The 27456-nt window shown below is 41.8% G+C and overlaps 1 protein-coding gene and 1 pseudogene across 4 annotated transcripts; both read right to left on the bottom strand.

The window, feature by feature from the left end:
* LOC123485985 overlaps positions 1-5656 on the bottom strand; it is a 79120-nt pseudogene extending 73464 nt beyond the window's left edge.
* A 3180-nt stretch (positions 5657-8836) lies between these two features.
* LOC123485982 (signal peptide, CUB and EGF-like domain-containing protein 2) lies at positions 8837-25824 on the bottom strand. 4 transcript variants are annotated; one of them, XM_045217116.1, is made up of 23 exons: positions 25631-25824; positions 24951-25067; positions 24559-24684; positions 24123-24257; positions 22609-22734; positions 22380-22496; positions 21538-21627; positions 20785-20901; positions 19408-19530; positions 18906-19022; positions 18490-18612; positions 17946-18062; positions 17563-17652; positions 17232-17354; positions 16347-16517; positions 15799-16005; positions 12318-12488; positions 11377-11544; positions 10962-11123; positions 10506-10703; positions 9980-10132; positions 9682-9761; positions 8837-9492 (listed from the first exon to the last, which is right to left on the bottom strand). In XM_045217116.1, the coding sequence occupies exons 1-23, from the start codon at positions 25716-25718 to the stop codon at positions 9346-9348; spliced, it is 3066 nt and encodes a 1021-aa protein (XP_045073051.1). In that variant the 5' UTR covers positions 25719-25824; the 3' UTR covers positions 8837-9345. The 4 variants fall into 4 exon arrangements, with proteins under 4 accessions (XP_045073051.1, XP_045073052.1, XP_045073053.1 ...); XM_045217117.1 differs by having other exon boundaries at positions 15799-16002; XM_045217118.1 differs by lacking the exons at positions 16347-16517; positions 17232-17354; positions 17563-17652; positions 17946-18062 and having other exon boundaries at positions 25631-25822.
* Positions 25825-27456: the final 1632 nt, after the last annotated feature.

The following is a 27456-nucleotide window of genomic DNA, read 5'->3' as shown; positions in this document are numbered from 1 at the left end:
TCCTTAGGTTGATGATGTATATTCATAATACCACGCCCAAAGGCCTAATGAAGAGAGACACAAGACTCGCCCAACAAATACTTCTCCCCCACAGTACCAATCTGCATCAAAATAAGCTTATCAGACTGTTCAGTGGTTCATCTATACTGTTATAATGTAATTGTATCCATCTTCTTTTGTCCCCTAGCATCATAGGGCTGGGCAATAAAGGATTTTATCCCCATTCTGCTGTTGAGAAAATATCTTCAAAATGGACAAAAGCTTAAACTTTTGTTGTCACAAGGAAAGCTACCAGAGGGTATGGAAGCTATTCTGTGTGTGTGAGTGTTTGATTGCTGCATACTTGTAATAAATGCTACAGCCTCAGGCACCCTATGGCCCCTTTTTACTGTTCTCTTCATATGGAGTCCATTTGGAGTCCAGACCTATGGAGAACCATGCTACCAAAGGCCGCTAAGGATACTTTTTTAAAGATCTGCTACTGCTTTCCCCATACAAATAAATTATTTCACAGATCTAAAGCCACTACTACACATGGGATTATTTTTTATTTCTTAATAAACACCTGCCTATGTTTTGTGTGCAAAATTGTTGGGATTGGGGAAACACTTTAGACATGATCCTGTACTGTATTTGTTATCATGAGTAAATTGGCAGCCTCCAGTCACATTAGCCTTCATCCTGATTAGTTCAATGTGCTAATGGCATTATAGCTGCCGCTTTCACATACTGAAAGGAGAGGAATGTCCTGCACATTGTCTTAATCTTTGCTCCAGATGCTTAAAAAAAGCATTCAGTGCAGTCAAAATGTTATTGAATGTGCATTATAACTTATTGTATAACAGCTGATGAAACTAATACTGCAAAAGTGTGGGAATATGATTGATCAGTGTTATTTCGATAAAGGTTATTGAAACAATACACTCACACTGAATTCTAATCAGCCTGTTTGCATGGGCGGGAGGTTGCCACTGGTGTCATCACCAGGTGTTAAAATTGAGCACAGACCAATAACAAAGAGAGTTCCAAAACTCTCTCTGCCAATAATAAAGGTTTTATGTCACGGTCAGTCAGCCCCCACCTGTGACCGCCTCCAGACAGTCCAATCCAATATCTTGCCTGATCATTTTTTTTGCCCATTTTAATGGAAATCTGTTACCGTAAGGTACTTGATTGTTACCCAGAAAATGATTTGATATTGATATAAAAACGCTCCATTGGGACTTTTTACAGGATAAACACATGTATGGAAACAGTTATTCTCCCTTATAAAGAGATTTCTACCTGACAATGCATACCTCCCACCACAGTATTTATCAAGAGATGCCCACACTTATATTTTAAACATCGTGAAATCATTGTACTGTTATAGACAGGAATAAATAATATCCAAATAACCTATCATCAATTTACAGCATATAATTTCCCACATCACAGAGAGGCAACTGTTTGGCAAGAACAAATAAACTATTATCTTGCATTTCCAGTGGGATTGAAAGGTTTTCTCCAGACAGCAGCCATAATATTAGCCTGACTATGCAGCCAGACAGACCTTGGGAAGGTACTGACTGCAGCCTCCTGCAGGGATGCAGTCTCTGCGAGCCTTGAAACGATTCCCACTGTCTGACACTGAGGCACTGAAGAGGGAATTGAGGATAGACCCTCTCCTTCTGTCACAACTGTGAGGACAGATAAGAGCCTGCCCTAAAAACACAGGATGGGCCCTATTAACGGAAGTACCTTGGAGCATTGTTTTTGCTTGGACATAAACAATTCAGGTTGAAAGAGTTTCAGGTGGAAAGAGTAGTTATACCATTCGCTTCCAGAAGCCTGTATTCTCCTTAATACCGCATGAAGCAAAGCAACATTTAAAGTAATACTTCAATAAATGCATACTGCAAAGAAAAAAACAAATTCACCCAGATCTCCTATATTGACTGATATTAAAATGGTACAAAGGATGTATATGTCTCCTGAGTGGTGCAGTGGTTCAAATCAGCCACCAGAGATCCTGGTTCGAACCAGGCTCTGACGCATGGGCCGCGACCGGGAGACTCATGGGCGGCGTACACCGCCCAGCGTCGTCCAGGGTAGAAGGGAATGGCCGGCAGGACAAGCTCAGTTGATAGAGCATGGCGTTTTGCATCGCCAGGGTTGTGGTCTGATTCCCACAGGGGGCCCAGTATTAAAAAAATAATAATGTATTCACTAACTGTAAGTCGTCGATAAGAGCGTCTGCTAAATGACTAAAATGTAAATGTATATGATTATTTGTGCTAAGATGCCAGGTGATTGGGTAGTTTATAGGTGCTACCAAGGCGCTACCTAGCTTCTGTTCGTACAACAGTTGATTTTGGAGGTAGTACTGTATTGAATAAAACAACTTTGGGAAAACTATTGTTATCGCAGGCTCATCAACCCAGCAAGTCACTCATAAAAAATTGGTTGGCCATTTTTTGTGGCAATTTAAAAAAAAATCTTCATTATTGCCCACGCAAGTTCTTATAAAACAGAAAATGAAAGCGATCAGATTCATAAAACAGTTAATGCATTATATTGGTTAAACCTAGAATATATGGGTTTAGCGTTATGAACAAATTAAAAAGGAAAATGGTTCACTTCATCCTTTTGAAGTGCACGTATTGGAGTATTTTTTCAACAATCCATTCCTTGACAGCGCAAATGTAGCTCTCTTTGCCGAGTATCCTTAAATCTGAATTTTCTGCGCCGAGTAAATAATTTTTTTCTGAATAATGGACTGAATGCAAAGAAAAAAATAAAAAGGGGAGAGAACAGGAAACGATGACGGCAGCTTCTGTAAAGCAATTGAAAAGTAAACATATTATCACTATCGTCTTGTATGATATAAAAATATTGTCATTGGAGATCACTTTACTTGCAAACTTATATCGTAATTTTACTGTGGTCTATTGTTCAATGGTGAACTTAAGAATTAGACTGATTATTTTCGTCCAGATTTAGTTTGGCTATATTATGAATTATGGATTTTCAATGCATAGAATACAATTTAATTCCATTGCTTATTGACATTTCTTATGAATTTCTAATGCATTATCACACTTAATTTGTTGCTTATTGACATTTCTCATCAGTTGTTGCATTCTGTTTATTGCCCTCTGCATAGCAAAGTCCTCTATGTCCTAAAATATCATATTGATAGAACTCTAAGGTATAGTTGACTCACATTTTGTGCGCCTATCAATGCGATGTATTTGACCTTATGTTGAAGGACGCTGGTGGATGGTCCAGAATTTGATAGTGGCTATGGTAAACAAAAGCATTATAAATATTTCAGAAATGTATTTCAAATGTGAAGTTATCACAGATAAGAGTTAACACTTTCATTAGGCCACCCACAGTAGCATTTTCTACCCACTTTACAAAATTATCCAGCTATCCTAAATTATAATTAAAAAACATATTTACAACTGGGTAAAAGACAGATAGTGGTATCAAGACTGGCCCAACAGATAAGACAATGAAAGTTATTTAAAGTTCGAATAAAGGAGGATCTCAATCACGTAGATCTTGGCTATGTGAAATGCACCTAAATGGAGAGGAGTAGACGCAAAAAACAAAACAAGGTAGTAGAGATGGAGTCCATCTACTTTACAGTGACAGCTGAGGGCTCTGACTTCAGTAACACACACATATTCAAAGGAGAGGACTAATGTTTACATTTAAATGTACCATTGGATGATAGGTTAACAGTCACCAAAAATGTCTCCAAAATGCTACATATTATACTTAGCCTTACTATGAGAACATGATACAGAGAGTGTTTTCATAATCTTACAGTCAGCACACAATGAAATGTGTATACATCTGTACATCAACTGTTGTTTAGGTAAAGGTTCAAAATAAGTTTTTATACACTTCTTGTAAGCAACATGCTTTTGACAGAGACATTTTTACAAATTTTTACTGTTTCCAACCATATTCCCATCTTTCGTGGGTTTAGGTAGTTGATGTTATATTTATTGAAGACATTTTCATTAGCTTGAGTGATTCATTTGGTAAGGATATTTTAGATATGTTTTTGTTATTTATTTACTTCTACTCTTCAAATATATCACCACTTCATTGGGTGACTTGGCAATCATTTCCTCAGTTATCAGAAGCTGCCATTACTATAAAAGGGAGTGCATACGTCACCATTGTTTCATTGTTGGGGGATTTGGTACAAAACTGAATATCTTTGGCTTCATTAGTATTATTAATCAGAAAGCATACAAAGTCAAACAGGACACTGGCAAGCACATTCAAATGCAATAATCTCTACTTCAACCTAAAGATGTAGAGCCCCTTTATGATCACCTCCCGAAATACATATAGAGCGCCATATGATCACATTTCATGGAATACAGGTCCTGTTGAGGAACAAAACACCAATGAGGACAGTAGAAGTTCGAAGTCGGGAAAAAGAATCAGTCAAAAAAAAAGGGACCACGCAGTCACAGTAATTATATTTGCTTCACCAGGGTTTTTTGTTTCCTGGGGATGGGTTTAGCTGAGTACCACGGGCGGTCAAACACAGACACTTCCTCTGTTCCTGGACTCTGCCTTTCCAGCGCTGCTGAGCGTGCTCCACTCTTGTTCAGCATGTTGGGACGCAGAGGCCGAACGAGACAATACGCGTGGGCGTTGGCGAAAGGCTGCTGGTCCTGAACCCAGAGACAGACATTACAGTTACAATTACACCGATAAGCCAGTTTTTTTTTTTTTAAGAAACACTTCCAAAAACAATTCCTCCAAACTATTCATTAACCAATTTAAATCAATTTACAGCCGAGATATCACCACATATATTGCGCCAACACATCACACAATGGCAGGATCCACAATCAAACAACAAAAATGTCATAACTCCACCAACTGCTTTGACTTAAAGGCCACCACTATAGTTAGGATGGGCAGCCATGCACACATACCCGACATCATCATCATTCTGAGCTGTGAGTGTCCAAAGAGCCTTTCAGTATGCTTCCAGGGTCAGGTACACTATAGAGAACAGCAGGCCCAGGATGGACAGGCAGATTATGATAGTCACCTGAAATGTTAGTGGACACAAACTCATTAACCCATTAAGCCTTGGCTGCATGCAACTATTGACTCCATTTCCAGCTCAGGCACACAGAGACAGAGCTGACTGGTTAGGCAGCAGAGCGCATGCGCCCATGCTATCCCACTGGGCAACATCATGAGTGATATCCCATCGCGAAATCGGCACAATAATATAATATAAATTTAGCAGACGCTTTTATCCAAAGCGACTTACAGTCATGCGTGCATACATTTTTTGTGTATGGGTGGTCCCTGGGATCGAACCCACTACCCATGCCATAAAAAGCCGTGCTCTACCAGGCTGAGCCACAGAGGACCATGTCCCCTGTGTGCCGAACGCTGAATAAAATTCCATTTGCCTGTTGTCCTCTGCCGCGGGGAATTTAAGCCGTAAGATCCCATGAAAGCATGAAGAATCACTTCCTCTCTGCTTTTACTCACATGGCAAAATAGTAACAGCACAGTTAGTTGCAGTAACTAACTGTTTGGTATATTTCCTAGATTCTACCTGATGGTTCCAGAACTCCTCTCCTCATATTTGCATTCACAACGCAGACAGTACGCTCCACATCCTTTCCATCAACTGGCATTAATATTCCACAACATGGAGGCAGTTACTGAAAACAAATACATACAATTGAATCATAATACTTATTCAAAAGCACAGGGAGGTTGAAGTTAGTAACAAAGTTATCCAAATATGATTTGAGATAATTAATATGACAGTGTAAAAATTACAGTTAGCCTAATCCATCAGACAAGCCATACATTCACCACCCCAGACAGTGGCCGCGTTCTACTGCATGCATCAACCAAATGGTGTGCTACATCTTCGACTGTGTCATCGATTTATTGCAGATTGTTATAACATATGTAGTGATTTCATTGATAGTAAAATACCTATCCAGGCGTTGCACGATCTAAGCAACGTCTACAGGAACGCATCTATGCGTAATCATCTGTAAAATGACATGACAAACAGCCAACATACTAATCCTTCTTTAGAGATACATTTTGTTTGTAGATCTGTCCATCGACGCCCTGCACGGTGGGCAGAAATATTTACACCGAATATCCTGAATTCTAAGGTAAAAGTAAAAAAAATGGTTGTTGCATACTTGTGAGAACCGTTAATGCCATAAAACAGTGATATAACCAGCTAGCCAGCTGACTGAAGCTTTCAAAAATAAGCTCAAAACAGCCAATGTAGAATAATCACATTAACTGGGCACATTTACAGAGCAGGTTACCAGCCAGCTGAAGTTAGCTAAATCAGCCGGTTGTCGTCAAAAATGAAAGGACATACTAATCTGAGCCAGATTTGTCTAAATCACAAATTGCTATGGAATTCAACTGAATGACCTAACAACTAACATTAAACAATGTCAAAATAAAACGGATTCAATTACAATAGACGAAAGGCACTTAGCTGTAAAGCAGATGATAGTTTAGTCCAACACAGAGCCTACTTTATAGATCCACGTCTGTATGATATAAATAAAACCAACAAGAAGAGAGCGCTTAAGCGCGACGATCGACATCATTTTTCTATGCTGGTCCCAGAACATGCGCTACTGGCAAAAAAAGGAGAAACGATATCCTGAAATCAGATAAAAGGTTGTTTGGTTTCAACTGACAACAACCTGCTAGCACCTGCTAGCATCAAACATTTCTCCCACCGATCAGCTGACAACCGCAGTTGACATCACTTCCTGTGCGTAAAATAGTATTCCCAGGTAAACAGCTTGTCGGAAATCCAAAAAGATAGCAATGATGGCTTCTTCTTTGAGGGTCCTCATATCCGAATGCTTGGAACGTGCATAAATTTTTTAGATTATCTCATGAACAAACCGTATAAAATTTCCTAAATCTGTGTTTACCACAGACCTTTATTTTTCTGTTGTTTATCCAAAAACACTACCACGAACCATGGCGGAGTTAGTGTTTCTACAAAAAATACGCCATTATTATTTATCTTGCAAAAATTGAAATGCTAACGGTTAAGGCACAGATAGAACAATGAGACAGATATTTCACCGAATGTTTAAATTTCAGAAGCATCCGCTATAAAATGAAAACACTACCAGCTCCAAACATGGTAGCGAGAGGAAGCCCAGTGGCCGGCAGTGCAAGAAGATGGAAGGAGGTGGATTTTGGCCGACATTCTGCACTTTTTCTCATCGATAATTTTTTTTAATCTCAATACAGTTTTCTGTTCCCAAACTAAAAATCTGTTATGAACAGAGTAGACTAAGTTTTGCAGACTTTACCCTTTGCCAAAGTTGTAAGAAATCGCATTATTTAGAAGGGAGTGCAGTGTTGCTGCAAATTGAGTTGTTGCACACGCCAATTTGCGTTCCTAACGGAAATATGCAGAGGCTAACAGGATCTCAAGAAGCTCGTCTCGCTGTGCCCAACTCCTGCTTGTTCTCCCCACTATGAATAATCGTTCCCATTGGAAATGACAGGATGTGGTTTCTGGCTCCAGGCTTCCCGTGACAATGACGTGATTTTGGAGGTATGGTAACGCGAGGCTAGGGTAAATCTAGGGGTTAGGGTTTAGGGTAGGGTCGTTCCAACGACGCCGGATAGCACTAACCCTTCTGTTTTCTTACAGTGTCTCTGATATCCCAAAGTCTCTGATACAGTGCTGAAAATAAAATGAATGTGAATCTTTAGGAATTACAATAGGTGACAGTGTGGCAGGCAATAGTTTAGTTTAATTCAAGATTATTATTATTAACTAATGTTATAGAACCTATATAAAAAACGACATAATTAATGTATTATTTTGATTTGGACAATGTTGTTGCTTATATTGAAAATAGCATATCAGAAAGTAAAATAAGTAAAGCAAAAGCATAATATTATGTTTATTTGCTTTATTTACAACATGTTATATGTACAAACATAAAAATACAGACATACATTTCTTTGCTAAATCATAAGTGAATACAAACCTCTCATTCCATATCTGGAATGTATAATCTCACTTGCTCCACCTCATATTGCTCTACATTTCTAGTCACACCACTCAATAATCTCACTTCTATGAGTAGTGAAAAGTAGTCTTTGGTAGCTGTTTGAATGATCATAGTGAAGAGCTAGTCTTGATTCATGGACATTTGTTGTTCACTCAAAGCACAGTAGCATGGTGTATTCACTGTCCGATAATTCTTAAAGTAAAACCATGTTTTCAGGACAGCGGAAAACGATAACATTAATTTGAGGCAGCAAAAATACAGGTTGTGAGGGGATGTGTCGATACTGCGTGTCAGGAATGCAGTTAACTACAATACGTTAACATTTTCATCTAATACTTTTTACACAATATACAAAACATTCATAAGGATAATTGCTTTTGTGGTATCACTACATTCCTTGTAGTGCTTTAAAGTTCCCACCATAAGGTCACATTTGTGCTATATTCTTTATTCATATTCAGGCATATTTCTGTCAACAATTCTGATCTAAATGTGAAACATGAATTTAATGTTATAAATATACACTATCTATGTGGTTGACATTTAGCATAAACCTCAGTAAAAAAGTTTATACATGATCAAGAATCTTGTCTCATCCGCTTTCTACTCTTACCATAATTATTTTCAAGATGTTGTTGTTACACCAGTATGCAAATCGAAGCATTCATTAATTTAATCAAATCAGCTTACCACTTCAAGCTTTATTCCTGAGACCTGATCAAGAGTCTTGTCTCATCCGCTTTCTACGCTATTGGTGAAAGTTCCGTTATTGGTGAAAGTTCCGTTTACCATAATTATTTTCAAGATGTTGTTGTTACACCAGTATGAAAATCGAAGCATTCATTAATTGAATCAAATCAGCTTACCACTTCAAGCTTTATTCCTGAGACTGAAAGTTGAAAAGGAAGTGACAGTCTGTCTAAACGTTACAGTGCTCACACAGGAGTGTATGGAAGTATCAGAGATAGATGTGGTATCGAAGTACAAAACATTTAGCTCTAGAATGTAGACCAGATGTGATTGCAGGAGCTGCCACTTGTCTGCGCCATGACAGTCCAGTACCCACCCATTCCCAGAACGTCCAATTGAAGTCCATTTGAGGAAAGTGTCCGAGTCCATCTCTCTTAGTCAACTCTAGCCTCAGTCAGTCTCTGTACAGACAGGATAACTAAAGGACGCTTTTCTATTTGTCAGTGAATTACGTAACAGCTGCAGGGAGTAACAGGTATAAGCATTTTCTGAGATATCCACAAAGCAACTTGATGATAGTGCCTTCTTAAGGGCGAAGGAATCTTAAAACCTTAGAACGTAGAAATCGGATGAAGGATTTGGGGAACATTTCTCTTGACTCCTGTGCTGTGTAGTTGAAGAAGTTCTGTGGGTGGGCCAATACATCAAACAGTGCCTTCATAAGCTTCTTGTCCTGAGAAGAGAATGTAAACCAAAAATTAGTACAGATTAGAATTCAATCTGAGACCGAGCCAACAGTCATCTGACATTTTTACGATGGCGCTCAAGTGAAGTTTGCATCCTTAATTTCTTATTGTGTCCAGAAGAGGGTAGTATATGGCAGACAAAAGCTTTTTCCACAGGAAATACATGAAATCTTTACCTTGAGAATTTCTTGGTGATTTTCAGAGGCATATAATCTTCCATCTCTGACTATATCTTCGATGAGTTCCTGGTAGTCCTCTGAAACATATATCATATATAAACATACCCAAGAGTATATTTCTATATTATTTGTGCAATTGGAAGTAGGTGATGCATTTGTGGCATTACGTAGACCTATCCAGACTTAAAATTCCAAATAAAATTACATTTCACAGACACTTGATCCATTGTTGTATTTAAGCATGTGTAATTTAAAGCAACATATCAATATTTCCACCAATAAGGATGTCTCTTACCATCATAGGTCACATAAGGGACTTGGAAGCCCTTCCCACTGTTCCCTTCATTCGATTTGAACTGTATCCACAGCCTCTTGGAGCGGGAGGTGAAGGCAATAGGCCGCTCATAGGTCTGGCAGGTCTCATAGGTCGTCACAGAGTTGGAGAGAGCTGTGAATTGAGGAAATGGGCACATTATGACAAATCAAACACTAGCACCATTCATTACTCTGAATGTGGCAGGATCTAATGGTCTATTAGAAGCCCATAGTACCCCATGATCTCTGAGAGGTGCTATCATATTATGCAGAACCTCCTACCAACACTGCCACCCTCTTATAATTCTAAAGACATTCATCACCAACATCTGGTCACCTGCAGTGAAATCACATTAATACTGTAGCACCCTGATAACACCCAGTCACCTAACAAGCCCTAACCTCCATCACGACACACACACACACACAAACACACACAGACCGACAGACAGACAGACGCATGCATGCACGCACGCACGCACATAAACAAAAACACAAACACTCACAGCTCTTCCTCATGACCAGGTAGTCTCCACACTCATCCTCGATGGGGAGGAAAATCTCTGGGACCACGATGAGGATTCTGCGCTTGGGTGGTGGGTTGATGGTCCAGGTGCACTCGATGTTGGCTGGGTAGTTCCCTGGGTAGTTGGGGGACTCTATGTAGCCAGTGAAATCTCCCAGCTCTCCCCCACAGTGTCTGTCTGTGAGGTGACAGGATAGTGTCAAATATTTTACGCTGCCTTGGTGCTGCGACGCTAATTATCTACAGTAGCATCCCAAAGCAGGACAGGAACAATATTGATTTGAGCACAGTACAGTAGTAGAGAAACCTGCATGTAGTTTTAGTTTTAGCCATTAAATACATTTAAAATGTGAAGCCATGAACACACAAATACATACACATGCACGCACAAATGTACACACACACACACATACTTCTCTTGTCTGAACATACATACTTTTGCACTGCATGATGTTGGTGGAGCCGTCAAAGTCGGTGGTGGTATTCCCTGGGCAGGAGATGCAGTAATTCTGACCAAACTCCACCTGATACGTCCCCATGGGACAACGGATACAGCGGTGTGTGCTGGTGTTGTAGTAATGTCCCGGTGAACACTGGACTACAGGAGCAGAATGGAGTGGTACCACGGTTTAGCACCTCTCAAACACCAACATACACCAACATAAACCAATGTAGTATATTTCCATAAAACAGAAACTGCAGGGGAATTCCCTTAAAGACACTACTTTTGACCAGGATCCATAGGGTTCTGGTCAAAAGTAATGAACTATGTAGGGAATAGGGTGTCATTTGGGACGTACACCCAGACTTTACATGCATAACTAAATGGGATGGATAAGCTGACCGCTCACCTTTGGTCTCACACTCCTGGAAGGACACGGCACCATTGTGTTTGGTGACCAGGTTTCCTCCACAGTGGAAACAGGAAGTGCGCCCCACCTCTGGCTGGTAGGTACCCAGGGGACAGGGCAGGCAAGGGATGAAGCCATCATGGGAGAACTGACCAGAGGGACATTGACCTGGGAACACAACAACACTGGACTGGTCAGAGGGATACTTGTACCACTCAGTCTGCTCAAAGCAACATTCCCATCGTACATGTGGTCATTTAGCAGACAGACGTTCTTATCCAGAGCGACTTAAAGAAAGAGCACTCTACCACAATAAGACAAAGGCCAGGAGAGCAGATGTCAGTGGAGTGATGTAATGCAAGGCCATTATCTACCAGGGAACAACCTCTCTCATATCTCCTGACTGACTTTAACAAACTGTCTCTCCCTATAGCTCTTTTTTGTTTAGTCTATTGGTGGGGAAAGCAGGAGATGGGATCTGTGGCTTAGCCACAAACTGGCTGTGATAACAGTGTTTGGGGAGGTGAAAACATGGTGGATCCTTCTTCTCTTTATTCAGGAGTGGGCAGGGGCCGGGTGTGGCTGTTTAATTCAAACAGGGCTTGAACGTTCTGAGGCTTACACGGCTTTATACAAAGCACAACATCTGCCTGCGGGGAGATTTTTTATCAGGGTATCGCTCCTTCCTGTGTATTTCATATATACTCATAACAGGATGTGATTCTGACTGGGAGACTAGTTTAAAGATCACTTTTTTAAAAAGATCAAACCATGAGGGAAAGCTATTCCAGGGTCTTTGATGGAGTTCCGTGTATTTTGCCGCAGTTATCTTTATGATTATGATGGTTGAGTAAGTAAGTATCCAAGGTGACTCACGTCTCCTGTCTTGTACACAGTTAGGAGATACATGCTTACTCATATCCTCAACTCTTGAGCCTTACCTCCACACTCAGAGATATTCTGCGCCCCAACCGACCTGGGGCTTCCTCTCACCTCTGGCCCTGGGCAGACCTCGCAAGACGTCTGCCCCTCTTCATCTTGGTACATTCCAGCTGGACACAGAACACACCTTCCCTGATCCCTGTCATAGTACGTTCCAACAGTGCAGCTCACTAGCAAAAAGTAGAGGAATGAGGCAGAGGGGCTAGATAAGAGGGATGTTACACACACACACACACACACACACACACACACACACACACACACACACACACACACACACACACACACACACACACACACACACACACACACACACACACACACACACACACACACACACACACACACACACACACACACACACACACACACACACTGGCATTCAAGCCTACCACAAGAGGCCCAGTGTTAAGCTGTTAAAAAGGCATTGCAAATCGACCTGATGGAGCTATGCAAAAATTCAGACATAAGAGCACTGAGCTGCTCCCCAGATGCCTTTGTGTCCCACATCTAAACAAGTTGGTAAAATTACCATTCTTACACTTCACATAACACCGGTGTGCATTGGGGAAAGAACTCTACATACCATCCTAAGCACCCTCACCTCTACCAAAGCACACACAGAGCCAGTCAAAAGGAGTGTTTGTCTCTTATCTCACAAGAGCGTGCAAAGCCTGATTATAGGGATGCACACCATCAGCTTTAATTTCCCCCCTTTTTCATGTTTTACTTTGTAGAACAACGTCTCTAATTCATGTTTGAATTATTGTGTGTGTCTGGTGATGTCAAGAACTTCTTAAAGGGGGAAATGATATCTAATCATCTCTCCGAACAGAGAGCAGTGAAGTGAAATCATTTTGCATTTTCATAAAAAAATATCCCTCAGGAAAATCTAAGTAAGAAGAGCTTTTCAGGAGAGAACCAGCCATAATGAGTTAATGAGGAACACACAAAGGCTTTAACGCACATCCATTATATGTGCCTCAGCAACTTGATTTTCCTTAAAAGAAAGAAAATGTAATTCTCTCAAGAGCAGTTCATTTTTTCTGCCTTTTGTCTATCCTGAATGACCATGAGGAGCCACCGTCGCATTGTCTCCACCAGCTTTTATATGATGGAGAGAGCGAGAGAAGAGAAGAGAGAGAGAGGGAAAAAACCTTGAAGCCTTTCAAATGCAGAGGCAATTCTATAGAGTCCTCGAATTGATGGCCCCAAAGAGGTTTAAAAGACCTTTCACCTCTATTCAAGTATTTGATGACATAGGCAAACACTATGGTGTCACAATGGTAAGGAGCTGAACCCAATAAAAGGGGTCAGGGTTCTGAATCCCCCCATTCTGCCTACCCCAGTCACTTCTTGCGCCTATCAAGCAGAGGCCCAAACAGCTGATGCTAATTAATTCCCATGGTGTCGCTGAAGTCAATTCTCCGCAGCAGTTTAGTGGCTGGGGTCATGCAGAGTGGCCCTGACTGAGGGGGGATATAGCACTCAAACTCACAGCTTGAATCACAGCACTTCCTAATCATCTCCCATGTTAAAACGAACATGCACAATTGTACGTAAAAGAGATCAGGAGAATATTTGTACACAGGGTTTCAGATACTACACACTGGCACGTTTTGCTGTTGGCTATTGTTGTTTTTCATAGTAATACAGTAATTCTGCCTCATTAAGTGGTCTGAAACTAAAATCCAACATACAGCTGATTCTTATACTGGGTTGAGGCATAAGAAATGCAAATGTTGTTGTTGATCAATCATTAATTATTTAGAATGAAAAAAAACTCTGATCACACATATGGGATATTTCCCGGTTGGTTTATTGGAATACTGCCTTGTACTATATCATGAGATTCATAACGTTCGCAATTTGGTTTGAGAGAAAGAGTGCTAGATATTTGAAGAGTGAGGAATAAGAAGGCATTGCTTTTCTCTCAGTACTAGTGAGGCTGAGGCCATGTTGTTGTGGAGGATTTCTCTTCCCACTGAAGCAGTGACAACGAGCCCCAATGGTATTTACAATGGAGTGGGCAAACTGAAAGGTTTCAACTGCACTCAGTGAGCTAAGCCAGAAGTGGAGGGAAAAATATAGCTCCTTTATAGAGCAGGGGGTTACGGCTTCCATTCAGCCCCCCTTCCAAATGACATGTCTACACCACTGCCTACACATTGGCAACTTTACTCTTTTGGGTTCTTTTAGTTTTAAGACTTACGACTTACTTATGAGGTAAGTAGCTCATATAAAACACAAAAACAACAAGCTACAAAGCAAAAACAACAGCTAAGGGTCATTTGAATCCAGCACAACATGTTAGTCTACTGTTATTTGGAGGCAGAAAGAAACAGACACCAGCGAGAGTCCGCTTTGCTGGGGATACCTTGGATTAAGGATTACATTTATTTTAAATTAGATTAAGAGATGCTTGGTTTGTAAAACAATTAGACTATTTCCGCCAAAAATGATTAAGTTTCATGATTTTTCCCTCTTGTATGAAAATCAATACATTTAACCAGCTATGGGCAGTCTTTATTCTTAAAAAGCTCTAAGAACCAGAATGGATCAAACACCATCCTTCCCCCACAAAACCCCCTCCATCCTCACCCACTCAACCTCAATAAGGGTGGGGAGTAAGAGAGGAGAGCTCTGGATCAAGACAGAGGCAGGCTAGAACAGCTTTGAGAGGTCGTCTACAATAGTCTTCAGACCTCTTAAATAGATGGCTTGGATCAGGTTAAGACAGGGGCTCTAGAGGTAGAATACCAATCATTACAGAGTTAACGGTGGACAGAAAACTGACCCCCTTCTACTGACCACATTGAGACAGACAAGCAGAGCGCAGCAGCAGGCAGTGGGCTTACTATGCTTACTGTGAGGCCCTGAACTGGGGGCACGCAGCTTTCTGCTCCCCTCCCCTCTGCCAGAGAAAACACATGCCAGCCTCCTTTCCACCGCTGATGTTGACAGGGTGCCATTAAAGCTAATGGACTTTTCCTCCATTATGGCTGTAAAACTAAATAGGACCAGCGGCAACAACAGCAAAAGCTAGCGGCAGCCATCACACCTTCTGTTGCACTTTATCCCAGGGAGATGCTGGAAGATCTCCTCACCCTGCGAGCCAGCCAACAACAGCCTCTCTGTTCTCCGTGCGAGCCGAGCAAGCGTTCCCCATACCAGCTCATTACAGCATATCTGCACCCAAATATGGCAGTCATCTGGCCAACACCTGCTCCAAATCCAATCATTAAACCAACTTGTCTAAATATATCTCGCTGGCATGGCCAATTTCAATGACTCTTAAGACATGACTTTGAGCTGCTCTGTGTGGGAGCCAGGGCTAGGCTCTGGCCTGTGCTAGGCCCCAGTGGTGGCTCAGATACAGGCAGAAACAGATACAGGTAGATGCTCAACATGATACTCATCTTATAGATACACTTATACCTATATCTTATGATACTAAGAACACTCAAGATGCTCACTCACCACACTTCCTGTCCACCAGCACCTGTCCTTTCCCACAGTGTTCCGGCAGGTCCACCGGCCGGGCCAGCCTCTTGGCAAGCTCGTAGTTAGAGCCAGCGAAGTGTAGGTGGAACTGCTCCCGGTGGATGGACTTCCTCAGGGTACGGATGGTCTTCCTCAGCCTCTTCTCTGAGCGTCGACGCACACAGCCTAGGTCACAGCTCTCTGCTGAGAGAAACACCAGATACCAAAATGGTCCTCGTAACGCAATGAGACCACAATACACACGCAAACAAAACCACACACACATACCGGTACTAAAATATAAATTCCAACACACAGACACCAGGCAACTTGATCAACCACTTGCTCCCTCAGTATACAAAGGAAACCTCCAAACCTCCACCTTCCCCAAAGATCCCACCACCTCAAAACGCCACGTCAAAACAGGAGATACTTTAACATGTTTGGCTTGTTTAGTGACGAAAAGCAAGAGCAGAGAGAGAAACAGAAAGCAGAGTGTCAGCCAGAGGACTGGGGTCACAGCAGGGCAGGGCAGAGAGACCAACCTGTTACCTCCTCTAGGTTCACATCCAACTCAAACTCAGCCGTGATGGAGGAGACCTCCTCCTCGTAACCCGCCTTCCTGCCGTGGCGGCTCCGCATCCGGTGGCCAGACGAGCTGCAGCGCAAGCGCACATAGCTGAACTGGACGTTCTCCGTGAAGGGGGACCTGCTGTCTGTGGACACGGCCAGCCACACAGGACATGGACACGCACACATACATGCATGCACAGAGACAAACACACACATGTATGCACGCAGACACACACACACAGCACACATGCTACTGAATAACTATATGGTCTATAACTGTCCACCTGTAGCAGGTAGAGTGAGGATTAAACTTAACTGCAATGTCATAACACTTAAATCGAAGGAGATCATATCCTTTGTGTGTTCAAGTACTGATGTTTCTAATCATTCTTTAAAAAGCAGTGACTTCTCTGTGTTTCCGGTTTAACATGCACTCTTTTCCCCCTGCTCTTTTTGTTGCCTTTGGACAAGGGGATAAAGAGAGGAGACTGGGAAAAGTTTTATTTGAACCAATTGTGTCCTTTGAGATGGCACAATTGCGGAACCCACTGGAGAAACAAAATAATCCAACAATCGGAAGTCCGTTTGATTGATGGCTGGGTAGGGCCCAACTGAAAGGCATGCTATGGCTAATTAAATTTTCCCCTGTCACTGCCAGACAATGTGCAGTGCTGAGACATTCAAAACATTTCAGACCGCACTACTTACCCCCACGTATTTCTTTCATATTTGGCTCATTCTCAGTTTACTTTAATCTAAGCAGCCTCGAGGTCTGGTTCCTGTTATCAAGTTTGTTGCATTAAATGTAGGCAGTGCCTGGTTAATCTGCATTGTTTTAACGAATGAAACCTCTGTACCTGAGTGAGCTGCGTTCAGGCTCTCCTTCAGTCTCTCTTGACTACGTTTCAAGTTGCACTTTCCTGTGCCAGACTTAAAAGTGGCCGTGGTCTTAATTCGCAGGACACTTGACATTTCTGGTCCTATGGTACAAAGGAAATAATAGCACATTGTTAACCTTTGATCAAAAGGAAAAATCCCTTGACTTCCATATGTCTATAAATCAAAATGCAAATACTGAAGACTTGATTTGGTATGAAGTTGTTTTGCCTTTATATGTTGTGCTTCTGGTTGTTTACGTCAGGCTAGAGTGACAGAGGCTGATGCAGATCTGTGATGGTGTGTACTTGCCCAAGCAATACGAGCCACTTCCATTCCTTTGTGCTCCAGCCAAGCAGGGCAGAGGCATTCCACAGGTCACTGTATAAGAATCCTCCGTCCCTGTAAACACACACAGGGGCATGAGACAGGCCACCACAGACAAAAGGCAGAGCCACAAAAGGCCTGGCTGCCAAAAGCAAACAGACGGCGTGCCGGAACATGAGGCTGCGCTGCTCTGCAGACTGATAGTAGTAGTAACTAAATATGTGTCCCAAATGGTACCCTATTTCCTGTATAGGGCACTACCCTTGACCAGAGCCCTGTGGGCCCTGGTCAAAAGTTGTGTACTATGAAGGGAATAGGGTTCCATTTGGGATGCAGTCTGATAGTAGTAGTAGTAACTGATAACTCACCACTGGTGATATGGACCTGGGACTGGCAGGTCAGGTAGCAGCGGTCACCTCCCTCCTGCCTGCTACAGTTCAAGGTCGGTTTAGAGGGGGGCTTTGTTGCTGGGAAACCCTCTGCCTCTAGATGGAAAGCATAACAAACTCAAAGGTAAAGAGCAGACTTGGACCGTGGTAGACAGACATACAGACAGACAGACAGACAGACATAGAAGTTGTGAGAAGTTGTGGGAACAGAGTGAAACCTATCCAAGGAGACAAGAAGACAATGGGAACAACAGCAATTGCCTTTTTTCTGTTTTTGTCCTAGGTTTTAAACAAAAGACCAGAGAGAAAGACACAGAGCAGTAAAGAGAAAGAGAAGAAAATAACTCAAAGTATCTCCTGTTTTTAGTCCCCAAAAGTTTCAAAACATACATGTGATACAACCACTGATTTGATGTCAAACACTCCCCAAAGGACAACTCAGGGAGCACACACACCAAACCGTGCACGGCACACACCCTAAACCTTCTAGAGCCCCCCCAGGCCTGAAGGGGCACTGTCTTACCGATACAATCCTTTTTGTTCCAGTGTAGCTTATCGCCAGGGTGGCAGTGGCACTCAAACCCACCCATGGTGTTCTCACAACCCTGCTCACAACCTCCATTGTTCACACTGCACTCATTTATGTCTGAGAAGAAAGCAGGGAAAACATCCATATGTTATTAGCAGCATCTCTCACCTCACTTCATTCATAAAGCATCCATCCTTTTTTCAGCAAAAAATACTAAAAACACCAACATGAACTATTCAGAATGGTGTGAAATGGTATAGATGGTACCAAAGCTTTTTCACCATAAGCATAATACCCTATACACATTAGTCTTATAGAAAACACCAACATGAACTATTCAGAATGGTGTCAAAGCCCTTTCCCCATACCATAAGTATAATGCCCCATAAGCATTCATCGTATAGTCTTACCTCCACAGTGGGCCAGTCCATACAGGGTGTACCCTTTGTTGCAAACACACTCAAAACCACCAGGGGAGTTCACACACGTGTGACCACATGTCCTTTCGAAATAACACTCGTCTATATCTGTAATCAAAAGCAGAGGGATATTATTTTTCAATTTAAGGTAGTAGATATTGGGGTTTTACATTGTACAGCATGGTATCACTACGTGATGAAATGTGGCATTGTCTTTTGATAGTTAATGATAGAGACAGCAACGTCTTAATGACGCGTTGTATCAGAGGGAAGAAATCAGTTTGTACTAAACGTTAAGCTTTATTATAGCACATGTTAAGGATCTTCAGAGGAATCCTGCAAGTCGATACTGGCAAACCGTTCAGCCTCCCACCCTCTGTCTTATCTTCCACCAGCACACCTACACAGAACAACAGCCCAGTATAGTGTGCTGTCTCAGCCCCTTCCCCAGATGTAGGGCAGACGGGCAGGAGAGTGAAGAGAAGAGGCCTACCCTGGCAGGAGTGCTCGTCAGTAAGCAGCTTGAAGCCCTTCCAGCAGTTGCACTCAAAGCTGCCGATGGTGTTCCTGCAGAAGTGGTCGCAACCGCCGTTGTGTAGCTCACACTCATTAATGTCTGTGAAAGGCAAATGATAAAACAGTTATTATTCAGACAGACATACACTCCCCTCCATATGTATTTGGACAGTGAAGCAAGTTTTTTTTATGTGTCTCTATACTTATGAAACTGTACATAATGTCAGCTTTTATTTGAGGGTATTTCGATACATCTCTGTTTTGCCGTTTAGAATTGAAAGCACTTTATGTATCTAGTCCCCCCATTTAAAGAAGTCATAAGTATATCACTTTTAGTGTATTAAAGTTGTCAAAAGGTTAGCACTTGGTCCCATTATCCTTGCAAGCAAAAACTACATCAAGCATTGCGGTTTGTTTAGGTTGTGTTTTGGGTATGTTTTGCCCAATAGGAACTGAATGGTGAATAATGTCTTGTGCCATTTTGGAGTCACTTTTATTGTAAGTAAGAATAGAATACGTTTCTGAACACTTCTACATTCATGTGGACGCTACGATGATTCTGGATGATTCTTGAATAATGATGAGTGAGAAGGTTACAGAGGCAGAAAGAATGATCTCACTCATCATTATTTATGATTCTTTCATGATCTTTCTTAATCATGGCATTATCAGGATTAATTTAGAAGTATTCAGAAACATCTTATCTACTCACTTAGAAAGGAAATTACTCCAGTCATCATTTAACCATTCAGTTCCTGTTGGGCAAAACATAACCCAAAACACAACCAAAAAAAACTGCAAATGCATCCAATGAGTTTGTAAAGTCACAAGCTTGATATAGTCATTGCGTGCAAGGAATATGGGACCAAATACTAAACTTTTGACTACTTTTATACACTATAAGTGAATTTGTCCAAATACTTATGAATTCTTCACAAGGGGGGGAACTTGATACATAAAGTGTTTTCATTTTTAAACGGTAAAACAGATATGTATGAAAATACTCTAAAATAAAAGGTGACATTCTGTACTGTAGCCTCATATGAAACATTTGATCAAATCCAAAATACTGGAGTGTAGAGCCAAATGAAAAATTTTAGCTTCACTGTCCAAATACCTATGGAGGGGAGATGTGAAGCTTGTTAAATAAAAGTACATTGACCTGAATAATAAGAGATGGAGATAAAGATGGCCTGCCTCCAAAATGGCACCTATTCCCTATAAAGTGCATTACTTTTGACCAGAGCCCTATGGGCCCAGGTCAAAAGTAGTGCACTAAATAGGGAATAGGGTGCCATTTTGGAGGCAGGCCATAGAGATGGAGTTGAGATTCTTGGTGGACGGCTGGTCTGACCTTTGCACGTCTTCCCGTCAGGCTGCAGAGTGAAGCCCACAGGGCAGCTGCAGCGTACGCCTGTGGATGTGTCCTTACAGGTGGAGTCACACCCCCCGTTATTCACGGCACAGTTCTCTGAAAGGCCAACGTGAATAGATTCAATGTCAACATGCTCCTGTTGTGTACTGTACTGAATAAAGTGTTATAAAAATGCCTATACATCATGTACTGTCGTTATTGTGCTATTGCCAAAGTCTGGTTTTTAACCCTACCAACAGACATTGAGTAGACAACAGCAGTAGTCATAGACACTGAGCTAGCAACCCAGTCACATACATACAGTCAATACAGTGTTTTACTAGGTGTGAACATTGACACAGCACACCATGACTGACAGTGCTATACATTGGGCAACCCAACGCCATCCCCATCCTAAACGGAAGGAAAACATGTGAAATGTACCACACTGTCACAAAAGCATATTTTTCAGGGGAGGAATTGGGTGGTGAGAAAGTAAGGGTCCATAGTCATTTCACAGTTTGCTCTAAAGCCTGTGGAATGCCTTAGTTTACTGGGCCTTGCTCTTCTCCCCTTTGAAAAACACCTCTGGCTGATTCCTGGCGGCGTAACCCATGGTAACTAGTCATTCAAATAGTCCAACTGACAGAATCCTCTCAGTCAGTAGCTGAGTCTGTTTGGTTTAGTTATTTTAGGCTGTATAGGTAACAATGGGTAATAACAGTGGAAATTGTGCAATTATACAATTTTTACCCATGAGCAGTCTGCGCTTGACACGTTTGTCAACCTCAGTGAAGGACATGGCGTTGTGATCAGAGCTCTCAGTAGTTGTCTCATCTCGCTCTGTAACACAGACAGTGGGTGACGTGAGTAACAGTCAGTAACCTAACCAACAGAATACACATAGATACATACACAGTGTTTTAGCCTAACTAAAATAAACATAAGTAAACATTTAAGAAAATGGTTTGCACTAAGTTGCCTCCTGTTCTGTTCTGTCTGCTGATGCACAGTAGCTGAACTGCACAGTGCACGCCTTGGCGCGCTGTAAGTGTAGTCTACCTCCCCTGGATGTTCTTCTGTGTTCCTCTCTGTAACAAGTAACATGTTTACACCTAAGGCATGCAGTGTGGCTGTCTATGCGTGTGGCAGATAAGACAGGAGATGGAACTGTGAGATGGAGATGGAGACAACTCAGTGATAATCCAGGACCCCACACACACAGCAGCGCCGCGGGAGGAACAGATACTACTGTACGTCTCCTTCCTATCTGATGGCTGATGCTTATCATATCCACGGTGTGCAAATGGAAGAAATACACACTGGCTATCAGGAGAGCTGGCAAGCTCCTCAAAAGGATTGCCATTTCATCCACAGGCTCAAGATGTGATCATTTAAACAGGTGCGTTTCAGTGGGGGAGAGTAACAAAAAGGAGGAGAATGAAGAAGTGTACAGATGGAAATATCTAGAAGGATTCAGTCCATTTCACCGATGTTGACTAAGTAAACTGGTTTGCCATACGTAGAGATGCTTACAGGTAAGTACCAGGTATGTAAGTAAGCCTGGATGTGGTTTGTGGTTGGTCATCTCTTACCTACACAGGACCTGCCATCAGGGTGCAGGGTGTACCTCACATGACACCTGCAGATGGGCCCCTGCTCCATGTCCTCGCAGGTGTGCTGGCAGCCCCCGTTACCATGGTTACAGGTCACTAGGCCAATGACACAAAACTTGGGTCAATTCCAAAGTTCAACTCATGTGTTATCTAAACAAGACTCTTGGTTGACCTGGCTATACGTTCAATCACAAAACTTCACACATACAGATGCAGCCTCTTTGGTTCCTGGCCAGCTCGAATCCTGGGCGGCACTCGCAGGCCACTCCTCCCTTGGGTGTCTCCTTGCAGATGTGAGCACAGCCATGCTCCTTATTCATACAGCTAAGGCCCTCTGGGAAAGAGAGGTAACACTTTACATTAGGTTGCTCCTATACCTGTGTAATAACACTGTAATTACACTACTAACAACATTGTATTCACATGTTGTTACATATAGTACATCGTAATGAAATACAGAGGCAAAACAACTCACACTGCGCAACATAAATTATGTCTCAAGATAGATTATTGAAGCCCCCTGACTAGAAATCTGCCACAACCCATGGACCAACAATACCACTTCCTAGAGAGGGCTGATGCATTCAGCTGACATGCAAGTGCAGTGGACCCATCAAATGTGCAGTGGACCCCCCTTTTGCCCTCAGAACAGCTTCAATTCTTTGGTGCATGGGCTCTACAAGGTATTGAAAGCGTTCCACAGGGATGCTGGCCATGTTGACTCCAATGCTTCCCACAGTTGTGTCAAGTCGGCTTAAATATTTTGTCTTGCCCATTCACCCTCTGAATGGCACACATACACAATGTCTAAAATGTCTCAAGGCTTAAAAATCCTTCATTTAACCTGTCTCCTCCCCTTCATCTATACTGATTGAACTGGGTTTAACAAGTGACATCAATAAGGGATCATAGCTTTCACCCGGATTCACCTGGTCAGTATATGTCATGGAAAGAGCAGGTGTCCATAATGTTTTGTACACTCAGTGCATATGGGAGTCAGAATCATATTATTATCTTCTAACCTAATACCATCATTGGCCTTCTCCCAGGTCACCGTAGAGAGAGCAGCTTCTTTAAACTTATGCTGCAACGGCTGAGTGGATGTGCTGGTAGGATTTAGCAACTTTTCCAAGGGAAACCCAATGTAGTGAAAAGCTTTTGCATCTCTTCATTCCATTTAGTGAGAATAAAAAAACACCTGTGGCTAAGAAGCTACCGACACATAAAAGGGAGCTTTATTCTAATGTAAGACACAGGCCACAAAAGCCCAAGTGTTGCAGTTATTAACTTGTTTTGTTCTCTGGGACACAGGGCTCTTTTCCCACAGCATGGGCCCTTTGAACCCCGACTGCTCTAGATAATGCCACAGAGAGGGGACCCGACTTAACAGCTGTCATCCCTTATTGTGCTGTCAATCACACTCTTGTATGTGAACATTCGAGAATTAGCTCCATAATTCTCTGCTGTGCCCCTGACACGGCTTAGTAGCCTACCATAACACACACACACATACACACACACATAGGGACGCACACACACACACACACATAGACTGAGACACAAACATACGAAACATGGATGGACCGAGACACAACAGACATGCGTGCACACACACACTCACGCATGCACACACAGACAGACACACAGACACACACACATACACACACATACACACATTTGAAGGTGGGAAGGAGAGTTGGCAGGTATTCCAGGGGTACTCACCCACAGAGCGGTGGATACATGTGTGCTGGTTGTCACTGAGGAAGAAGCCCTCTTTGCAGCGGCACTCATAACTTCCCATGGTGTTGACACATGTATACTGGCACCCTCCATTGTTGAACACACACTCATCCACATCTGCAGGGAGAGCCAGGACATGACTTCTCAGAACAATGAAATAACTGAATGAATGTTAATGAATTTCTAGGCTAAGTCTTCATGAAAACTATAAAGAAATATTACATCAAATCTCTATTTACCTGGCTGTCACACATTGTTCAATGGCCTTAGCACAATATAAACCAATTCCCTATTGATATCATACACTTTTAATGCCATCCTAATTCACTGTATAGGCCTAAAGTTACATCTGCTAAATGATTGTCAGACACTCAATACATCAAATGTTGTTTACCTTATAGCTTGAAATGTTTCTTACCTAGACAATTATGTCCTTCGTGCGCTAAATTGAATCCATCATGGCAAGTGCAACGATAATTGCCTGGTATGTTGTTACATTCGTGTACACAGCCACCATTGTACTCGATATCGCATTCATCAATGTCTAAGAAAAGGGAGTCAAGTCAAGATTGATTAATGTTTGCCATTTGAGCATTTAGTGGAAAAGGGTCCTTTCAAATGATGGGCCACATAATTTAAATACAAATCCATGCATTATGCCAAGGTTTATGATATATAATCAAAATGTCATTGAAACTTGTATTGGTAATCCATGGAGCTCTTAGTCCAAAGAATTCAAATGTGTCTCATATGATCCGAATACAAACATGAGTGATGAAAGGAACAAGGAATTACAGAGGAGATAATTACCTTCACAATGTTTACCGTCGCCTTTAAAGCCTGCTTTACACATGCACTTGTAAGAGGCTTGGGTATTCTGACAAATAGCATCAATGTGACAGCCATCACTTCCTTCTGCGCATGGATCTGGATTTGAAATACACATTATGGCATAAAATGTTAACAGAACAACATTTCGTTATGAAACTCAAAAATCTGTATTTTAGTCATGTACATTAGGATTCTGGGATGAATGTGCTCCTCATTAAATCCCCGATATTCAATTCAACACTGAATAATTTCAGTTAAATAGGTAAAAGTCTAATTCACCAGGTTCTGAGTACTAAAGTTAACAAAACATTGATCCCATTGACCCTGATCCATTATTCCCAAGTGTTCAAATGAAGAAAAAATAAAAGTCAGGACCCATTCCTTATCATTGGTACATTTGTTATTCCTTTTATCAGAAAACAAGTTAGTAGGTAGATTAAAACTTCTTAGGACTTCATTAAAAAAAGCAAACTAACAAAAGAGATTCATCAAGTTCCAATATCTACAATTGAAGCCCATACTGAGTGGGCAAACTATAATAATGTAAAACAAAATTAAGTCTGGAAATTATACATCCTTTGATAACAACAACAACATGAGCGCAAACACTCTTATAAAGCCTGCGTAAAAACAGCCTCTTTGAAACTCAGAAAACGTACCTGGGTTCTCTAGAAGAGCAGCGCTTTGGCGAGTATTTAACAAGAGCAAAAACAAACAAAAGTCCCTTGCAATACAAATAGCTCCCATGGTGATATGATCCAAGTTTAGAGCTCTCCTTAAAAGGACGCGTTTGCACTGAAGTCGTGACCAAGTGTCCGCCTCATTTTCATTCTAACCTGTCAATCGGCCTCACGAGTCGCTTTGGAAAGAGAAAGGAGTGTGTGTGTGTGTGTGTGTGTTGTGTGTGTGTGTGTGTGTGTGTGAGTGACTGTGTGAGTGAGCGCGAGAGAGAGAGATAGTCTCTATTATTTTCTCTATTATTTGTAAACTTTTGTGAGTGTAAATTTTACTGTTCATTTCTGATTGTTTATTTCACTTTGGTATATTATCTATTACACTTGGTTTGGGAATGTAAAAATGTTTCCTATGCCAATAAATCCCTTGAATTGAATTTAGAGAGAGAGAGAGAGAGAGAGAGAGACTACTGAAAACAGAAGCAATTGAGAATATTAGATAAGGTTGTATAACTGATTTTATAACCATAAACCTATAGCCTATAGTGTTTTAAGTAGGCCTAGGAAATGTGTCTCTCTTCTGGCTGGACGAAAAGAGTGGTTCCCGAAATGTTCCTTAAAAGCCTGACTTTGTAAAATAAGTTTAACTCCGCACATCTGCACTGTGCCCTGTTCTGTGTTATTTTTCATCCTCCTGTTGAATAAAGCGGACAACCCTGAATGCCCAATCCTCGAAATAATGGTGGCCATAAATTATCTCATTGTATTTCACACTTGACTGCTCCAGACTTGTGTAGAGTCTTTGTCGGCGATCAAAGTGCCATCCTTTGAAATCCGTCTATTGTCTAAAACTCATTTTGTGGAAATAAGCGCAAGCACAGCTGCGTCGAAGCGCGCGGCTCTGTATCCAATTGAATATACTTTCACAACAGATCTAGGCCTTTGCAGCGTTCAAGTCATGTCGGAAACTCGGGATTTCCGAGTTAAAATAAATGTAAGTTTTTTGCGTAGAGCTTCATATTGGTTGATTATGCGATACTTCTCAAGCGGGAAACTAGGGTATAATCTTTATACAACGAGTATGCCGCGTTCACGTGCTAGTCGGAACTAGGAACCTCCGAGTTAAAATGAACGTAAGTTATTTAAAATGAACGTAAGTTATTTGCTTAGAGATTACTATTGGTTGATTCTGATACTTCCCAAGTGGGAAACTCGGGATCATCCTTATACAACGAGTTAGCAAGTCGTACATTTCCGAGTTCCGACTAGCAAGTGAACGCAGCTTAAGCGAGTCTGACATTTACCGAGTTTCCGACAAGAAATGAACGCGAGATTAAATAGGCAATCGACATTGGAACATGGACTTATGCCGCGTTCAAGTCATGTCGTAATCTCGGGACCTCAGAGTTAAAATGAAAGTAAATTATTTGCGTGGAGCTTCCTATTGGTTTATTCTGGTACCTTCCAAATGGGAAACTCGGGATCCGACTCTTCCGCCAAGGTTAGCATGACGTGAATGCGGCATTATATTGAAGAAGCCTTCACGCAAGCTACTTCACGCGCCTTTGAGTGTTCAACATCAAAGGCGCCTTACCCGCTCAATATTCGATTATCCAAATGAAAATGAGAGGTTTAGGCAACAGAATCGTAGGCCTACCTATGATCATTGATTTCTGCGCACTGCTCCCCTGTGTGGCGCTAGGCGTACTTTCACAAAGTGGGTTGGCATTTCTCAGATATGTCACTTCTTAAGAGTACTGGTGACGAAATTAAAATACAGTAGTTGTGAGCTGTTATACTGAACTAGCGGA

Source organism: Coregonus clupeaformis, unplaced genomic scaffold (genome assembly GCF_020615455.1).
Source record: "Coregonus clupeaformis isolate EN_2021a unplaced genomic scaffold, ASM2061545v1 scaf0923, whole genome shotgun sequence".
Lineage (NCBI taxonomy): Eukaryota > Metazoa > Chordata > Actinopteri > Salmoniformes > Salmonidae > Coregonus > Coregonus clupeaformis.
This window is presented reverse-complemented; position numbering and strand designations above follow the sequence as displayed.

What these genes read in the sequence shown, in the direction of transcription:
- LOC123485982 (XM_045217116.1), bottom strand. Translation starts at nt 25,718, where the DNA reads ATGGGAGCTATTTGTATTGCAAGGGACTTTTGTTTGTTTTTGCTCTTG. An exon ending in GAACCAAAGAGGCTGCATCT is followed by an intron (nt 22,497 to 22,608) that starts GTATGTGTGAAG and finishes TCATTGGCCTAG; the next exon opens with TGACCTGTAACCATGGTAAC. An exon ending in GAATATCTCTGAGTGTGGAG is followed by an intron (nt 11,545 to 12,317) that starts GTAAGGCTCAAG and finishes TTGTGTTCCCAG; the next exon opens with GTCAATGTCCCTCTGGTCAG.